The 16,418-nt window shown below is 47.1% G+C and overlaps 1 protein-coding gene and 1 non-coding gene across 8 annotated transcripts in view; one reads left to right on the top strand and one right to left on the bottom strand.

The window, feature by feature from the left end:
• Positions 1–16,418, bottom strand: part of MYBL2 (MYB proto-oncogene like 2) — a 43,310-nt gene that overhangs the window by 3,854 nt on the left and 23,038 nt on the right. For 3 of the 7 annotated variants that reach the window (XM_038572360.1, XM_038572359.1, XM_038572361.1), the window contains exons 7-12: positions 14,399–14,686; positions 11,469–11,882; positions 9,162–9,301; positions 2,003–2,102; positions 1,200–1,277; positions 503–616 (exon numbers count right to left, since the gene is read on the bottom strand). In XM_038572360.1, the coding sequence (XP_038428288.1) occupies positions 503–616; positions 1,200–1,277; positions 2,003–2,102; positions 9,162–9,301; positions 11,469–11,882; positions 14,399–14,686 (1,134 nt within the window). The remainder of the gene's footprint in view (positions 1–502; positions 617–1,199; positions 1,278–2,002; positions 2,103–9,161; positions 9,302–11,468; positions 11,883–14,398; positions 14,687–16,418) is intronic. The other 4 variants (XM_038572362.1, XM_038572363.1, XM_038572364.1 and 1 more) reach the window with 2 other exon arrangements.
• On the top strand, positions 4,622–4,725 carry LOC119865773. Its single transcript, XR_005378137.1, has one exon. It is a non-coding gene; the product is annotated as a U6 spliceosomal RNA (small nuclear RNA).

Here is a 16,418-nt window from a genome sequence, read left to right as displayed (position 1 = left end):
CCACGTGGTTCAAGGGTCCAGATGTGTGGCTGACCCCGTCTGAGCACCTCCCTTGGAATCTTCTCTTTGTGTCCCTTTCTATTTACTCCTTTAATGCTGTGTGCATTGAGAAGGCCCCTGGTGTGTTTGTCTAGTATCTGCGTCTACCCCCTCCAATCCAGGAACAAGTGACCACAGCTGGGTCTCTATCACCATCCTATCTACCACATCCAGCCCATAGCCTACTTTAGAAGGGTCCAAACAAAATGTTGCTTACGTAAGGGACCAGCTCAAAGGAGGTAATGGGAGGGTCCCAACCCCCAGGACCTCACTTTGGTGGGTTTCATTGATAACCACTCTGGGGAACAAAATGCACAGGCTACAGTTCCACCTTCTCCAGACCCTTGCTTTTCCCAGACTCACCCCCCCCCCCCCATCTCCCATCATCCTATGGTTCCACCTTCTTTTGCCCAAACTGCCCAGGCTGGCAGTAAGGGGATCTGCTGCCCCACCGGCCACTCACCCCAGCCTTCCTCTTCTGCTTCTCAGGCCTCACTTCATCCTCAATGATGAGCTCGATGCCAGCCTCAGAGCGCAGCACCTCTTTCAAGTCCTCTTCCAGGTGTGGGGTCTGGGGCTGGGGGTGGGGGCAGCCCACATGAGGCTCCACAGCCAGGCTCTAGGACCCCACCACAGCCCATTGTCCTAGGCCACACAGGAAGGAGGTCCGGGGGCCAGGACACTGACCTTACACTCATCTGTCACCATTAACTATCCTGCCTTGGACAAGCAGACACTGACCTCAACTCACTGAGGGCCGTCCTGAGCCAGGAGTGTCCCCACATCACCACAGCGACCCTCACACAACCCCGTGCAACAGCTGTCCTATTCCACAGGGTAGAAATGGAAGCCAGAGCGAGCAAGCGCCTGGCCCAAATTCACACAGCTGTGGAATCAGAACCTGGACACGCTCAAGCCCAAACTACTTCAATGGGGACTCTGGACTTTACTTTCTGTTCTGGGGCCTGTGGGGTTCTAGGCAATCTCTCCAGCCTCAGGTGGCAGCAACCAGAAAAGAGAGAGAGCAGCAGGTACAGGGGACAGCAACCCTGAGATGTCCCTCTAAAAGCTTTAATTTTTGTTACCAAGGTCAGATGCACCCTCTCAAAGCTGTCTGGAAAACATGCCAATATCTCAGTGTCTGGGAACCATATCCCCACCTGAACAAGAGAGGGCTGTGTTAACCAGTGCCTCACGGGGCTCATCAACTCCAGCAGCTCATCAGCTCCATCCCAGGGCTAGAGAGACCACAGCAAGAGAACCCCAGAAAGTGGCGGCAAGGTCGCAGGGGTACATGCCACAGACCCTGTTTATAGGCCAAATGCTTTGACCTTTCTCTCACCTTCAATTCATTTCTAAAACACCTCCTCTGCTTCAGAAAGCCCACAGTGCCAGCTCTCTGTTCTCACTGGGGAAAGCATGAACCATCCCAATGGGAGGAGTGGGGAGAAGGGTGGTTTGCCCATTGCCAGGAAGGCGCCTTCTCACCAGACCCTCACGCCCACCAACTTGGCTTCTCCAGGTCTTATAAAGCACTGGCAAGTCAGTCAAAGGCTTCAGTGTGAGGAGCAATTCACCACAGCACCCAAGCCAGTCCCTCTCCATGCCAGCACCCACCCAATTTCTCCCCGGTGCGGGCAGTGCACTGGAAGTACTGAGTTATTTGTGCGCCCATGTGTTTACTATCATGGCCACCCTCACACTGAGCTGCCCCAGAATGCCACTGCGTCTCCAGCACCAGCTAGTGCCCACCTGGCACGCTGTAGGTGGCTGGAGATGGCTGATGAATTGGTAAGCGACTTGGCCTCAGACCTCCCCATTTATACAATTAAGATATTTGCAACTTCTCAGGGCTGTTGGGAGAGTCCACTGAGATCTCAGAGGTAAAGAGCTCTGTGAGCCATACATGGCTACATGGACCCAGAAAACCCACGGGGCACACCCACTTGGCTGCACAACATACCAGGGGCTTTAGTGGTCCATACTTCTCCAGGGCATTCTTGAATGGGGTTGGTGTGTGGGGAGTGTTGTCCATGGAGTACTTCTGATCTGGAGTTACAAACCTACCAGGCAAAGAAGGAGGCTTAGCAACGGGGTAGGAAACAGACACTACTCACTACAGGTTGCCCATGACTCCCACTGTCCTCCACCTGACCTTTGGCCTCAGCAGCAAAGAGGAAACCCTGGGCATATGATCTCTTCCCATGGCACTCCCCTACCTACGTTTATACCCACAAGGGTCTTCATCAGGGGCTTAGAAGGCCAGCCTCAGAAACAGGAAAGAACAGGAAATAGTCTAAGAAGGTCCTAGAGCCCAGACAGGTGGAAGAATGGTTGAGGATGTTGCTCAGTCATTAGCCGATTAATGATGACTTTTCACAAACTAGGCAGGCCACAGCCACACTGCAGGCCCAGCAAGAGAAGGGCAGGAGAACAAGGCAAGAATCCAGAAAGACTAAGTCCTTTCCCCAAACTCTCTCCAGAGACTGTGTGGCAGTAGCCACATGATGTGAGATAGTGAGGCCCACACACATGCTTAGCGTACCCTCTTCCTGAGTCCCCTCAAAACGATCACAGTGGGGACACAAATGGGGAGGGGAACCTTTAGCAGACAGAAACATGGGATCGAGTTTCACATCGGGCCCCCCACGCCTACTACTCCCTACTCCCTCTATGTCTTCTCTCTCTCTCAGCCTGTGGCTTTCATGAATAAATAAATAAACCTAAAAAAAAAAAAAAAAAAAAAAAAAAGGAACACCAAGGGAGGCCAACTTCAACAGGAAAGACGAAAGATGGCTTGAGATGGAAAAAAATGCAGCTCTGTAAGCAGAAGGACTCAGCAGGTGGGAAAGTGCAAGAGCAAACTGTGAATCAGAAGACAGTCCCAGGGCGTTCTCAGAGCTTGGAGGGGCTTAGGACAGTGAACAGGAAGATAAAGGTGAACAGAGATGGAGCAACTGATGAGACTGTAGGAGGGAAGACCTACAGGTAGAAGTAAGGGGCAGACTGCCAGGGAAACAAACAAAAAAACCTGCATTTTCTTAGCTCAAAGTTTGAGTCTTGAGTATGAAAATCGGAGTGGTGGGAGTTAATGAAGAGCACACCTATATCTAGCTTGGCAAATTTCAGGATTAACTGGAAAAAAAAAAACACACACAAAAACCAAAATCAAGGGGTGCCTAGGTGGCTCAGTCGATTCACCGTCTGCCATCAGCTCAGATCCTGCAGTCTGGGATAGAGGCCCACATTGGGCTCCCTGCTCAGTGGGGAGCTTGCTTGGGCTCACTCTCTCTGTCAAATAAATAAAATCTTAAATACAAAAACAAGGGCAGCCCTGGTGGCACAGCGGTTTGGCGCCGCCTGCAGCCCAAGGTGTGATCCTGGAGACCCTGGATTGAGTCCCACGTCGGGCTCCCTGCATGGAGCCTGCTTCTCCCTCTGCCTGTGCCTGTCTCTCTCTGTGTCTCTATGAATAAATAAATAAAATCTTAAAAAAAAAATACAAAAACAAAACAAAGTCAAAACCAAACCAAAGCCCTACAGCAATCCAAGGAGAAAGAAAAGGTTTGCTACAAAGGATTAACAGTAGATTAGGCATCAGATTTCTCTGTAACATAAACACCTAAGAAAACAAAACAGAGCCCACGGTTTGGGGTCATAGCTATTCTCCCTCAAGACTTCTAGATCCAGCTCCTGTTGCTGAAAAACAGTAGACAGCCCAGACATCAGATGGCACAGGCATTACGCCCTCCTTGCTCACAGCCTCCTCTGAGAACTCAAAAAAGCATTCCATCTAACCCAGAAAACAGTCAAATTTTAAAACCAGGGAAGGTTTGTGCTTTATGAGCCAGTAAAATCTTAGGGGGTTAACAGCTCCACATGGCCCATCCCCACTGACACACAGCCCTGGGGACTCCTGGACTCCTCTCATCTACCATGCTCTACACCTTATTCGCTCCAAACTTAGTGGCCTTATTTCTATACTTCACAACACAAAAAGCATGCTTTTATCCTTTGCGTTCATAGTTTGACCTGCCTGGAATTCCTTTTTCTCAGAATTCTGCATGGCTTTCCCTCCCTGAAGGGCCATCCCTGACATCCTCCTAAGAAACTCCTCACCATGACTCTGTGCTCCCCACGCACACTGGTATAACTCCCCCTCATGGTTTCTATCACCATCAGAACTATCACATCACACACTGAATGTGTTTTGTTTATTTGTTAATGAGCTGTCCCTTCCAATAAACTGCTAACTTTTGTGGAGGTAAAAAATTGGGAAAGGTATGATATAAAATCAGTGGGTAAGGAAACCAGTCAAATTTGGAATGAAGTCCAAATAACTGTTGCCTTAAGTCTTGCATATGTCAGGGATGCCTGGGTGGCTCAGTAGTTAAGTATCTGCCTTCAGCTCAGGGCGTGATCCTGGAGTCCCAGGATCGAGTCCCACATCGGTTTTCTGCATGGAGCCTGCTTCTCCCTCTGCCTATGTCTCTGCCTCTCCCTCTCTCTGTCTCTCATGAATAAGTAAATTTAAAAAAAAAGAAAAAAAGTCTTGCAGATGTCAAAAAGAATTTCTAAGAGAGTGCTCCCTTCCACAGCACATATACTAAAATTGGAACGATACAGAGATTAGCATGGCACCTGTACAAGGATGACATGCAAATTCGTGAAGCGTTCCATATTTTTGCTAGAATTCATATAGCAATTTAGCAATGTGACAGGATACAAAATCAATGACCAGAAATCAGTGGCATTTCTATACACTAACAGCAAGACTGAAGAAAGAGAAATTAAGGAGTCAATCTCATTTAAAATTGCACCCAAAAGCATAAGATACCTAAGAATAAACCTAACCAAAGAGGTAAAGGATCTATACCCTAAAAACTACAGAACACTTCTGAAAGAAATTGAGGAAGATGCAAAGAGATGGAAAAATATTCCATGCTCGTGGATTAGAAGAATTAATATTGTGAAAATGTCTATGCTACCCAGGGCAATTTACACGTTCAGTGCAATTCCTATCAAAATACCATGGACTTTCTTCAGAGAGTTGGAACAAATAATCCTAAGATTTGTGTGGAAGCAGATAAAAACTCCAATAGCCAGGGGAATACTGAAAAAGAAAATCAGAGCCAGGGGCATCACAATGCCGGATTTCAAGTTGTACGACAAAGCTGTGATCATCAAGACAGTGTGGTACTGGCACAAAAACAGACACACAGATCAACGGAACAGAATAGAGAACCCAAAAATGGGCCTTCAACTCTATGGTCAACTAATATTCAACAAAGCAAGAAAGACTATCCACTGGAAAAAGGACAGTCTATTCAATAAATGGTGTTGGGAAATTTGGAACAGCCACGTGCAGAAGAATGAAACTAGACCACTCTCTTACACCAAACACAAAGATAAACTCAAAATGGATGAAAGATCTAAATGTGAGACAAGAATCCATCAAAATCCTAGAGGCAAACACAGGCAACACCCTTTGTGAACTAGGCCACAAGTTCCTGTTGATGTATCTTATTGCAAGATACATCTATGAAGGCAAGGGAAACAAAAAGAGTAAAAATAAACTATTGGGACTCAATCAAGATAAAAAGCTTCTGCACAGCAAAAGAAACAATCAACAAAACTCAAAGACAACCTACAGAATGGGAGAAGATATTTGCAAATGACCTATCAGATAAAGGGCTAGTATCCAAGATCTATAAAGAACTTATTAAACTCAACAGCAAAGAAACAATCCAATCATGAAATGGGGAAAAGCCATGAACAGAAATTTCACCAAAAAAGACATACACCTGGCCAACAAGCACATGAGAAAATGCTCCTCATCACTTGCCATCAGGGAAAAATCAGGATTTGATTTACAAATCAAAACCACAATGAGATACCACCTCACACCAGTGAGAATGGGGAAAATTAAGACAGGAAACAACAAATGTTGGAGAGGATGTGGAGAAAGGGGAACCCTCTTGCACTGCTGGTGGGAATGTCAACTGGTGCAGCCACTCTGGAAAACTGTGTGGAGGTTCCTCAAAGAGTTAAAAATAGATCGGCCCTACGACCCAGCAATTGCACTGCTGGGGATTTACCCCAAAGATACAGATGCAGTGAAACGCCGGGACACCTGCACCCCAATGTTTATAGCAGCAATGTCCACAATAGCCAAACTGTGGTAGGAGCCTCGGTGTCCATCGAAAGATGAATGGATAAAGATGTGGTTTATGTATACAATGGAATATTACTCAGCCATTAGAAATGACAAATACCCACCCTTTGCTTCGACGTGGAGGGACCTGGAGGGTATTATGCTGAGTGAAGTAAGTCCATCGGAAAAAGACAATCATTACATGGTTTCACTCATATAGGGAATGTAAGAAATAGTGAAAAGGATTATAGGGGAAAGGAGAGGAAATGAGTGGGAAAAATCAGAGAGGGAGACAGAATATGAGAGACTCCTAACTCTGGGAAACAAAGGGTAGTGGAAGGGGAGGTGGGTGGGGGGTTGGGGTGACTGGGTGACAGGCACTGAGGGGGGCACTTGACAGGACGAGGACTGGGTGTTATACTATACATTGGCAAATCGAACGCCAATAAAAAAATATACAAAAAAAAATTTTCTAAAAGAGGAAAACCAAAACAGTCTTTGTGACAAGAATCTAGATTTAAAGACTAAACAGATCTCTACTTAGGAAAATGGGACATTAGGGCCAGATTTCCTCTCCTGCCTGGAAAAGCAAAACAACAACACACCATGGATGACACGATGTGCTTCAAGAGTGTGGGCACCAGACAGTCAAGGGCAGGGACCCAAGAAATGGGAGACAGAGGATGATTCCTAGGTACAGCACAGGAAGGAAAGCGCAGGTAGAGCCCAGTGTAACCTGGAATCGAAGAGACAAGGCAAGTGTTCAGGGAGACCATAGCAGCTCAGTGTGCACAACACAGCATCACCAGAGAAGAGAGAGTTACATAGGAGGGAACCCCAGATACCTGCAGACAGGCCGGAGTATACCGCAAGATGCATATCAGGGCACACAAATGAGGAGACCACCTGAGATCAGGGAAGGATGCAAAAAGAGCAGAGGAAACAGTACTTAACGCTCATGCAGGGCTGGAAACAGAGCTCAATCCCACCAGCCAGACTGGAAATCCTCAGCACTGGAGGGTCCTGAACTAACCATTGCTCTGGTCCCATCTGAAAAATCTTAAAAATAAGACCCAAAGGATCAAACTATTTCTAAGTAACTCGACTATATCCCAGAATCCCAGAACAGAGCTCTAAAAAAAATAATAAAATAAAATAAAATAAAATAAAATAAAATAAAATAAAATAAAATAAAATAAAATACAGCACTCAACTAAGTGGAATTCACAATGTCTGGCGTCCAATCAGATGTCACCACACATACACAGAGAAGCAAAGCAGGCGGGAAAAACCCAAGCAAAACTCACAATGAGAAGGAAAGTCCATCTATGGAAACTAACCCAGAACTGATACAGAAGCTAAAATCAGCAGACAAGAACATTAAGATAGTTGTTATAATTATACTTTGTATGTTTCGACAGCAAAGTTAAGGCAGAGGATATTTCAGAAGATACAGCTGAACATCTGGAGACAGAAACCACAATGCCTGAGATGAAACACACACTGAACAAGGTTATCAAGGATCAGATGCCCCAGAGGAAAGGAATAGTCATTTGAAGACAGAGCAATAGAAACCATCCAAAACAAAATAGAGAGGAAGAAGAATGAAAACAGTAGTGATAACATCAGTAAGCTGTGGAACAGATCCATGTGGCCTAATATGTGTGTAATTGTGGAGTCCCTAAAGAGGGTTAGGGTTGAAGGCCCAGAAAGAATATTTAAAGATAAGGATATAAGGGCTGAAGTGTTTCCAAATTTGATGAAAACCCAAAATCCAAGAAGCTCAGTGAACGCCAAGCATACAAAACAAAGAATAATCCATCATGGTGCATCAAAATAGGCTCTTGTTCAAAACCAGTAATGAAACAGTACGGACTAGGTAACAGGAGAACATCTTTAAAGCTTAAAGGAAAAACCTGTCAACCTTGGGTTCTATACCCACCAAAATGGCCTTTCAGACACCAAGGCAACTTTTCAGATACAAATTTTCCTGATTCCCCAGCAGACCCAAACTACAAAGTTAAAGGATGACCTTCAGAGAGAAGGAACATATTACCAGATGGAAATATGGATCTATAGAAAAATGAGGAGCAATGGAAATGTTTCTTCCTGTGGGGAAAAAAAAAACAGAAAGGCTAGAGCAGTAGTAGCAGATTAGTAATAAGGGCAAGAAGGAAAAGGAGAAAGAACCATCAATGCCTTTCGTGGCACCAGCATATCTGCTTAAAGGCTTAGATTTGAAAAATTCTGGCTTGAACAAAGAATCATTTCTCATGTAATACAGCTTAAACTCTAGGTCAACTATTGAGAGACTGATTTCTGACCAGGGGATTCACAGGCCTTTCCTAAAATTATGTGTTATTACAAAGGCTGAAATTTCTGAGCTGATATCTGAATTACATACCTTACTCAGGAAATAAGGCAATGCTTCTCCTGCAACAAAGGTAACAAGCAGAAGTACACGTAAGCCACCATCTCTACCTGGAATTCAGAGTCAGGAGACACAGGAAGTGCACTTATGTGACAGCACTTGCACTTCCACAGAAGTACTCAGGTAAGCAACCTGTACAGGTGAAACATGGAGCTTCATAGGCTCACAGCCTGACCTCCTCCTGACTGAGCACCAGAGAGACAGGGAGAACCGGGGTACTTCTGTCCTTCACGTTAAGGCTGCTCAAACACAGTGGATTTGCACTTGAGACTTGCACAAGATGGGGAGATTCTTTTCATGGCTATTTGGACTCTAGTCCTGAGATTAGAAAACCTTCAAATTACAAACTGAAAATGAGGACCAGAAAGGATGAAGTGCCAGACTGTCCTGGCACAAAGAGGCATGGTAGCATGAAGGAGGCTGCCGTCTTGAAATGGTCTCAGGTGTTTTTCCAAAGGGGATCCCAGTCCTGGCTAGGGGAGGGGGGCAAGGCTCAAGCTCCAGGACCAGCAGGGAATGGGCGGGCACACCACTCACGCAGCATGTTTCTGATGCAGGGGTGTCTTATCACGGTGCAGGGGTGTAGTGACGACCACCTTCTGGCTGCACACCGGGGTGGACGTCAGTGAGGGGCTCTCCAGCTCCAGTGTGTCCTGTTTGTTCCAGAAGTTCAGAAACTGCCAGGGAAGAGGATGGAAACAAGACAAAGTGACAACCTGCAGGAGTCAGGTGAGACCCTGGATGCCCCTCCCCACCCCAACACAGCTGTTCTCAGACAGAAGTCCCACTCCTGACCTGGGAGCACTCCTAGAATGAAGACTAGGACAGATCAACAGGATCCACAAGCAAGGTTCACATAGAACCCTGGGACTATCACTGCCTCCCAGCCCTGGCTTTTGTGAGGCTGGGGGAGGGCTATCCCCCAAGCCCATGCTCACAGCACTGCTGACCCTACAGTCAGGGCAGGGAGAGCTGGCAGCCTGGGGGCAGCTCCTTTTCAGAAGACTAGCTCTCATATGACCTGTGGACAGGGGTAATGACAATGGTGGTGGTGAAGTGAACACTGTAGCGCAACTCCTCACACTAGGGATTCACACCAATAATTCACACTAATTCACTAGGCATTCACACCAATAATTCCATGTAGTTTAACACATCTTCTGTGAGGTAGGTGCCATCACGACACACCATCTTACAGATAAGAAAGCCGAGGCTTCCAGAGATAAAGGTTCTCAGGATGGACATTAGAGATGGGACACAAATCCAGATCTGAGCAAAGTGAATGGCACTACCCTCCCACTCTCTGCCTTAAAGGTGTCCCAGGGAGCCCAGGGCCATGTGCAGCCCTCAGGTTCACTGTCACCCTGGGCTGTTTGTTCGGTGGCTTGGGGCTCCCCATCCTCCTCTTGTCAGCTGCCCTTACTTGGGGCCTGCTATGGGCTGAACGGTGTGGTGTCCTCCCAATCCCAAATCCCTATGTCGAAACCCTAATCCATAGGACCTCAGAACATGACTGTATTTGGAGACAGAGCCTCCTAAGGGAGGAGTAAGGTAAAACTAGGTCATAAGGGTGGGCCATCAACCAACATGGCTGGTACCCTTAGAAGACTCTATGAGAAGCAGGTGAGATTATAAGAGAAGAGATTAGGACACAGACACACAAAGGGAGACTACGTGAAGACACAAAGAGGAGACAGCCAGTCATCTACAACCATGAGAGACTATGAAAAAACTGAACCTCTCACAGAAAAATATTATTAATCACCCGACACGGGCCTGACCTCAATCCCTGGATAGATGGGAGTAGCCTCCTTTATAAAACATGCCTCCTCTAGGGCTTCCTCTGTCCCACATCATCAGGGAAGAGAGCAGATGTAGTAAAACCCAAAGCCTCAACTCACCCTCTTCTGGTCTGAGGATGGGGGAACTCCAGATCTGCCCTCTCCCTGCCGGACAGTCTACCCTCCCATAGCCCCACCACCAGCTCAGCCCCCTGGGCAGCACATACCTTTGTTACACCTAAGGCCCTTCAAAGCCCCTACCCCATCCCCCAACCTCCTCACCACCCTGGCTCTGGACTTCACACTACGTACTCTGCTCCCTCATCTCCATGCCTTTGTTTAAGCTGACAAAACCCAGCTCAAACATCGCTCTTGGAAGCTCTGAATGCCTCCCTGACCTGGAGGGAAGACAGGGCCTCTCCTCAGCTCTCCCTAAAAGTACTTTCATTACAAATAGAGCCCCAGGAAGTAGCACCCAGGTCACAGCAAGTTCCCAACGACCACAGCACTTTCCACACCACATTCTGTTAAAAAAATTACAAGCCTGCCCCCAGCATTCACTGCCCCCATTCATTCATCAAGGGCAGGGTTATGTCACCTTCACTGCTGCACCCCAGGGACATAAATCCGCTATGAGTAGGTGCACAATAAAGAGATTCTTTTAGCAAATACTGAGTCCCCAATCTTCTTTGCCCAGTCACCACCTACTATTCCCCAGCTAAGCATTCCCTCCACCTCATGGAAGCCTTCCAGGATAACAACTTCCCCCCAGACTAGATGCTCCCTCGTGGCTCTGTAAACCTTCTCCTGTATACCAGGTGTCGTATTTATTTGCAGTTTTTCCTATTAACTGGTCTTCCCACCAGAGCATAAGCTTCATGAGAACAGACCCAGCCCTGTTTTTGCTCACTTCTACATCCTAGCACCTCGCCCAGTGCCTCACACACAGCAGATGCTCAGCAAAGACTTGCTGAATGATATGTGCCTATGTGCCAGGCCCTGTACTGGGCACTGGGAATCTGTATACCAAACCCAGCAAGGAGTTGGGTTGGGGTCCACACACCTGGGAGGGTGAGAAGGGCAGGGTCTTGACAGGTGTGCTCTTGGGGGTGAGGCTGTTACAGGAGTCTAGGAAGGACAGGCTGGCGCTGTTCTCTGTGACAGGGGACAGGGCAACACGCCTTTTTTTCTGCCGCTTGAGCACTGAAGGCGGTGTGCCAATGCCCAAGCCCCCCACTTCAGTGCTGGGGGAAATGGGGATCAGCTCGCCCCGACTGCTCCGGCTCAGGTCTGAGATGGTGTGGCCGTCCAGGCGGTACTCGGTCACACTGGGTACTGTGGAAGCAGGCTGACGGGACGGCAGTGTCTGCTGCTGCTGTGACGGTGATGGCTGCACAGGGCTGTTGCTGATGCTGCCCTCTGCAGACGGCTCCTCAGGCAGGTCAAATTTACTCAGGTCACACCAAGCATCAGGGTCCTGCCCAGAGATGTGGGTTAGGAACAACTGCAATCACTCTGCTCTCCCAGCAGACACAAGAAGACTCATTCATTAAAGGACAATACACAAGCATTAGGGAGGAATCCACAGCCCAGGAGTCATCACCATGAATGTTTTCTTGCATTTTCTTGAGGATTCTTCTACATCTGTATATCTCTATCTGCAAACATACCTGAAGTCATACTGCGCATATGGCAGTTATTTTTAAAAAGCAACACATATGATATACAAAAAGTACAAAGAAAGAAAACTTACACCCGTCAAGGAGCCTAGGAATTAAAACCTAATTGGTGAAGCCCCATGCCTACCTCCCCTTGTTCACACCCTCTCTCTGAACTCAGTATTTACCATCCTTACACATTTCTTTCATTTTACCACTTATACATATCCCTAAATGATAGGATTCTGCATGTTTTTAGCCTTAAAAAAAATCATTTCGATATCCTGTTTTTCTATTTACAATAATAGTACTTAATTCTATTACCTATGAGTTAGAGGTTTACCATTAATAAATCTGTTATCATGTGAAAAATTTCCAACTTTTATAACAAGTTTTACGACTGCAAAATATTCGATCATATGAATGCATCAGTTACTTAACTATTCCCCTCTTCTGTTGGACATTGTTTTTTCCCTTAATTTTTTGTTAAAGACTTTATTTATTCATGAGAGAGAGAAAGAGAGAGAGACATAGGCAGAGGGAGAAGCAGGGTCCCCATGGGGAGCCTGATGCAGAACTCGATCCCAGGACCCCTGGATCATGACCTGAACCAAAGGCAGACACTCAACCTCTGAGCCACCCAAGGCACCCTTCCCCTAACTTTTTAAAATTAAAAATAACATCTTCATGAGCATCTTGGATACAAATATTCTACTGCATTTTTGGGAACTTCCTTGACAGAGACTCCTAGAAATGAAGTCTTAGGCCCGAGGTTGTGTGACCAGGCTTAGGTCCTATGGCTTAGGCCACAGTTCTAGAGAATGTGCTCCATGCACCTATCAGTCATGGATCCTCTGTGGCCACTTCACCTAAACTGTTTCTCACCCCACGAGAACCTTGTCAGACAAGCATTACTTTCTTCCTTTCCAGGCCAGAGAGGATGCAATCTGCCCAAGGTTGCTAAGTTTCTGGGAGCAATTCTGAGTCATGACAAGTCTTCTCTCCTTTGGCCAATAAATTATCACCCAGCCACAGGGCTGCTGGAGACAGAGGCTTCCGCTTTGGTCCCAGGAGGTCTGGCCCTGAGTAGACCCAGATGCTTATGATGGCTGCTGGTCCTTGGGACTCTCGAGAACCTCGGCAGTTCGTTCATAAGGGTGAGGCCAGCTTGGGCAGTACTGTATGCCAGTAGGAATTCAGTAAAACTGAGCTCCCCTCTCGCCCTCTCTGTGCCTATCAAGTTGAAGAAGCAGCAGAAAAATCTGAGGATGAAGGCTGGTAACACCATGAAATGCCAACAGTGCCAGGCACAGCGTGGGTCCTACTCTCATCCAACTCTCCCTTTAGGGCCTGAATCAGGAACTGTACATGGCAGCGTCAGAGATATTTATTTAATGTATTGATAAATAAATCAGACCCGTTTCTCATGCCACTCTGAAATTTCTCAGAGTAGAGGGGATACCACAGCTAGACCCTACAGCGGGGACCAATCCCAGCCTCTGGAGGCAAGAGGCTGGTCAAGACAGTGAAGACCACCAACCTTACTCACTGTGACTGTGGAGACACTACTTAGCCTCCCTGAGCCTCAGTCTCATCTACAAAACAGAGAAAGGATATACCTCACAAGATGCTGTATGGATTATACATTAAGCCCAGAGCCTGGCATTAGGTAGATGGTCAATAAACAGTATTGTTATTCTTAGCAAGGATGGGAAAGCCCAAGGAGGAAAGTCACTGTGGGGTGTCTCCCCCTGAATTCTGGGGGGATTCTGCTGTCCCTAGTTGCCAGGCCTCTCACCTATCACCTCCTGAAAACTGTTCCACACGGCAGGCCTGGCTGACACAGCAAGGAGCTGGGATGTCACATCAAGAGATGCAGCCCCCAGCGAGGAGCTCTCTCCCACGACGTACAATCCACAGCCACTGCAGCCTCAGAGACAGTGTTACTGAATTAGCAAACCCCACTCGGCACTCCAGCCCCAGCCCTAAATCTGGTGCCACAAGCACCATGCTCTCCTATGCTGTGTTATGGGCTTCAAATGCCCTCCCCTCGTCATCCTCAAGGTCTCAGTGCAGTGCCACCTCTAGGGAATCCTCCCACCCCACCTAAACTGCAGAGCAGGAGTCAGGAGTTGCTGAAGGCAGGGACAATGTGGCAACTATCTGTGTCCCCAGGCCCTGGCTCCCAGTGGGGCACTCAGCACCAGCTCAGGAAATGACAGCAGGAGGGAGTGAAGAGAAGGATGCCCACCCACGAGAGAAGCACTCCACGAGAGAAGCACTCCCAGTTGGCGGGTGCTCTGGGCCCACTCTGAGGTGCTATAACCAACATTACCGACTCGATTAAGTCCAGGGCTTCTGAGAGGCTGGACCCCACGGCAGGGATGAGGAGGTTTGCGGCCTCCACCACCCACTTGTAGGGCAGGCTGGTTTCTGGCGAAGAACCCTCCTGGTCTTCACGTTTAGGGAAGTCCTCCAAGGGCTCTGGTGTTCGCACTCCACCCAGGTCTGCAGGGACAGCTCCCTGCTCCTTAGAAGTAGTGGCTGCCGTGGCCTCCTCCTCACTGCTTTCCTCTTCTTTCATGGCAGGAAGCGCTGGGGGCCAATTGGTCATAAGACTTCCCTGTTGGACACAAGGGCACACTGTTCAGAGTTCCGGTTATAAGATACACATTGTATAGTATTCTAGCTAAAAATGCACAACCTGGGGCACCTGGCTGGCTCAGTCTGAAGAGTGTGCAACTCCTGATCTCGGAGTCGTGAGTTCAAGCCCACATCGGGCATAGAGGTTGCTTAACATAAAAAAAGTTTGTAAATAAAATAGTTAAAAGGTACAACCTGATCTAATAAGGAAACTCAAATGAATCTAAATTGAGACACAGATGAGGTGCCTGGGTGGTTCAGTCAGTTAAGCATCCAACTCTTGATCTCAGCTTAGGTCTTGATTTCAGAATTGTGAGTTCAAGGCCCTGCACTGGGCTCCACACTGGACATGGTGCCTACTTACAGAGAAAGAGAGAGAGAGAGAGTCTATAAAATAACTGGCATTATCTTACACTTCAAAGATACCAGCATCGTGAAAGGTTAAGAAAGGCTAACGGGCTATTCAGATAAAAGTAGACAAAACAAATGATAACTAAGTGAGAAGTCTAGTCCTAGACTGGATCATGGGCAGGAAAATGGAATATAGATTATAGACCTGTTAGAAGTCCTAAATCAGTGCTAAAAGCTCTGAATTGGACATTAGCATGCTGTGAGTATGTAAACCAAGGCCCTTATCCTTAAGAAATACAGACTCCGTATTAAGGGATGGAGAGGTAAACACATGTAACCAACTCTCAAATGGCTCAGATAAAAGAGTAGCATCTATATACAGAAAGATAAAGCAGGGATCCCTGGGTGGTGCGGCGGTTTAGCGCCTGCCTTTGGCCCAGGGCGTGATCCTGGACACCCGGGATCGAATCCCACGTCAGGCTCCCGGTGCATGGAGCCTGCTTCTCCCTCTGCCTATGTCTCTGCTTCTCTCTCTCTCTCTGTGGGACTATCATAAATAAATAAAAATTAAAAAAAAAAAGAAAGATAAAGCAAATCTGGCAAATGTTAAAAACTAATGAATCTAGAGGCACCTGGCTGGCTCAGTCAGTGGAGTGTACAACTCTTGATCTCAGGGTTGTGAGTTCAAACCCCATGTTGGGTGTAAAGATTACTTAAAAATAAAAAACCCTAAAAAAAAAAAAACTAACTAATGACCTAGTAAAGAGTATTACGGGAGTTCTTTGTACTATCCTTGTAACTTTTCTATATGCTTAATATTATTTCAAAATAAATGTTTGGAAAATGAATGTATACTAATTTTGTGACAGACAGAAAGAAAACAAATGAAAATCATTTGGGATAACAGCTCTCCTGGCAGAACCCTAGAACTAAGCCTGACACATTAACCTTACAAACCCCAGGGGAGCCTTGAAAACAGCACATGTGGGGGCGCCTGGGTGGCTCAGTCAGCTAAGCGCCTGCCTTTGGCTAAGGTCATGACCCCGAGGTCCTGGGATGGAGCCCCAGGTAGGGCTCCCTGTTCAGCAGGGAGTCTGCTTTTCCCTCTCCTGCCTGGCTTGTGTTTTCTGTCTCTCTCTCTCTCTCTCTCTCTCTCAAATAAATAAAATCTTCCAAAAAATGAGGAAGAAAAAAATGGCACATGTGATCCACAGGGCCTTCTTGAGGGCAAGGAGTGCAATCCCACACCAATGAGGGGGCAACAACGGTGGCAGGGAGAAGACACAGGCTCTGGATTCAGCCAGAGCTTAGCCATTTTTGCTAGCCAACCTTGAGGAATCTGTATGACCTGTGTGCAGGTC

Source organism: Canis lupus, chromosome 24 (assembly GCF_011100685.1).
Source record: "Canis lupus familiaris isolate Mischka breed German Shepherd chromosome 24, alternate assembly UU_Cfam_GSD_1.0, whole genome shotgun sequence".
Classification (NCBI taxonomy): domain Eukaryota; kingdom Metazoa; phylum Chordata; class Mammalia; order Carnivora; family Canidae; genus Canis; species Canis lupus.
The sequence above is the reverse complement of the archived record's forward strand: the minus strand, read 5'-3'. Positions and strand labels throughout refer to the sequence as shown.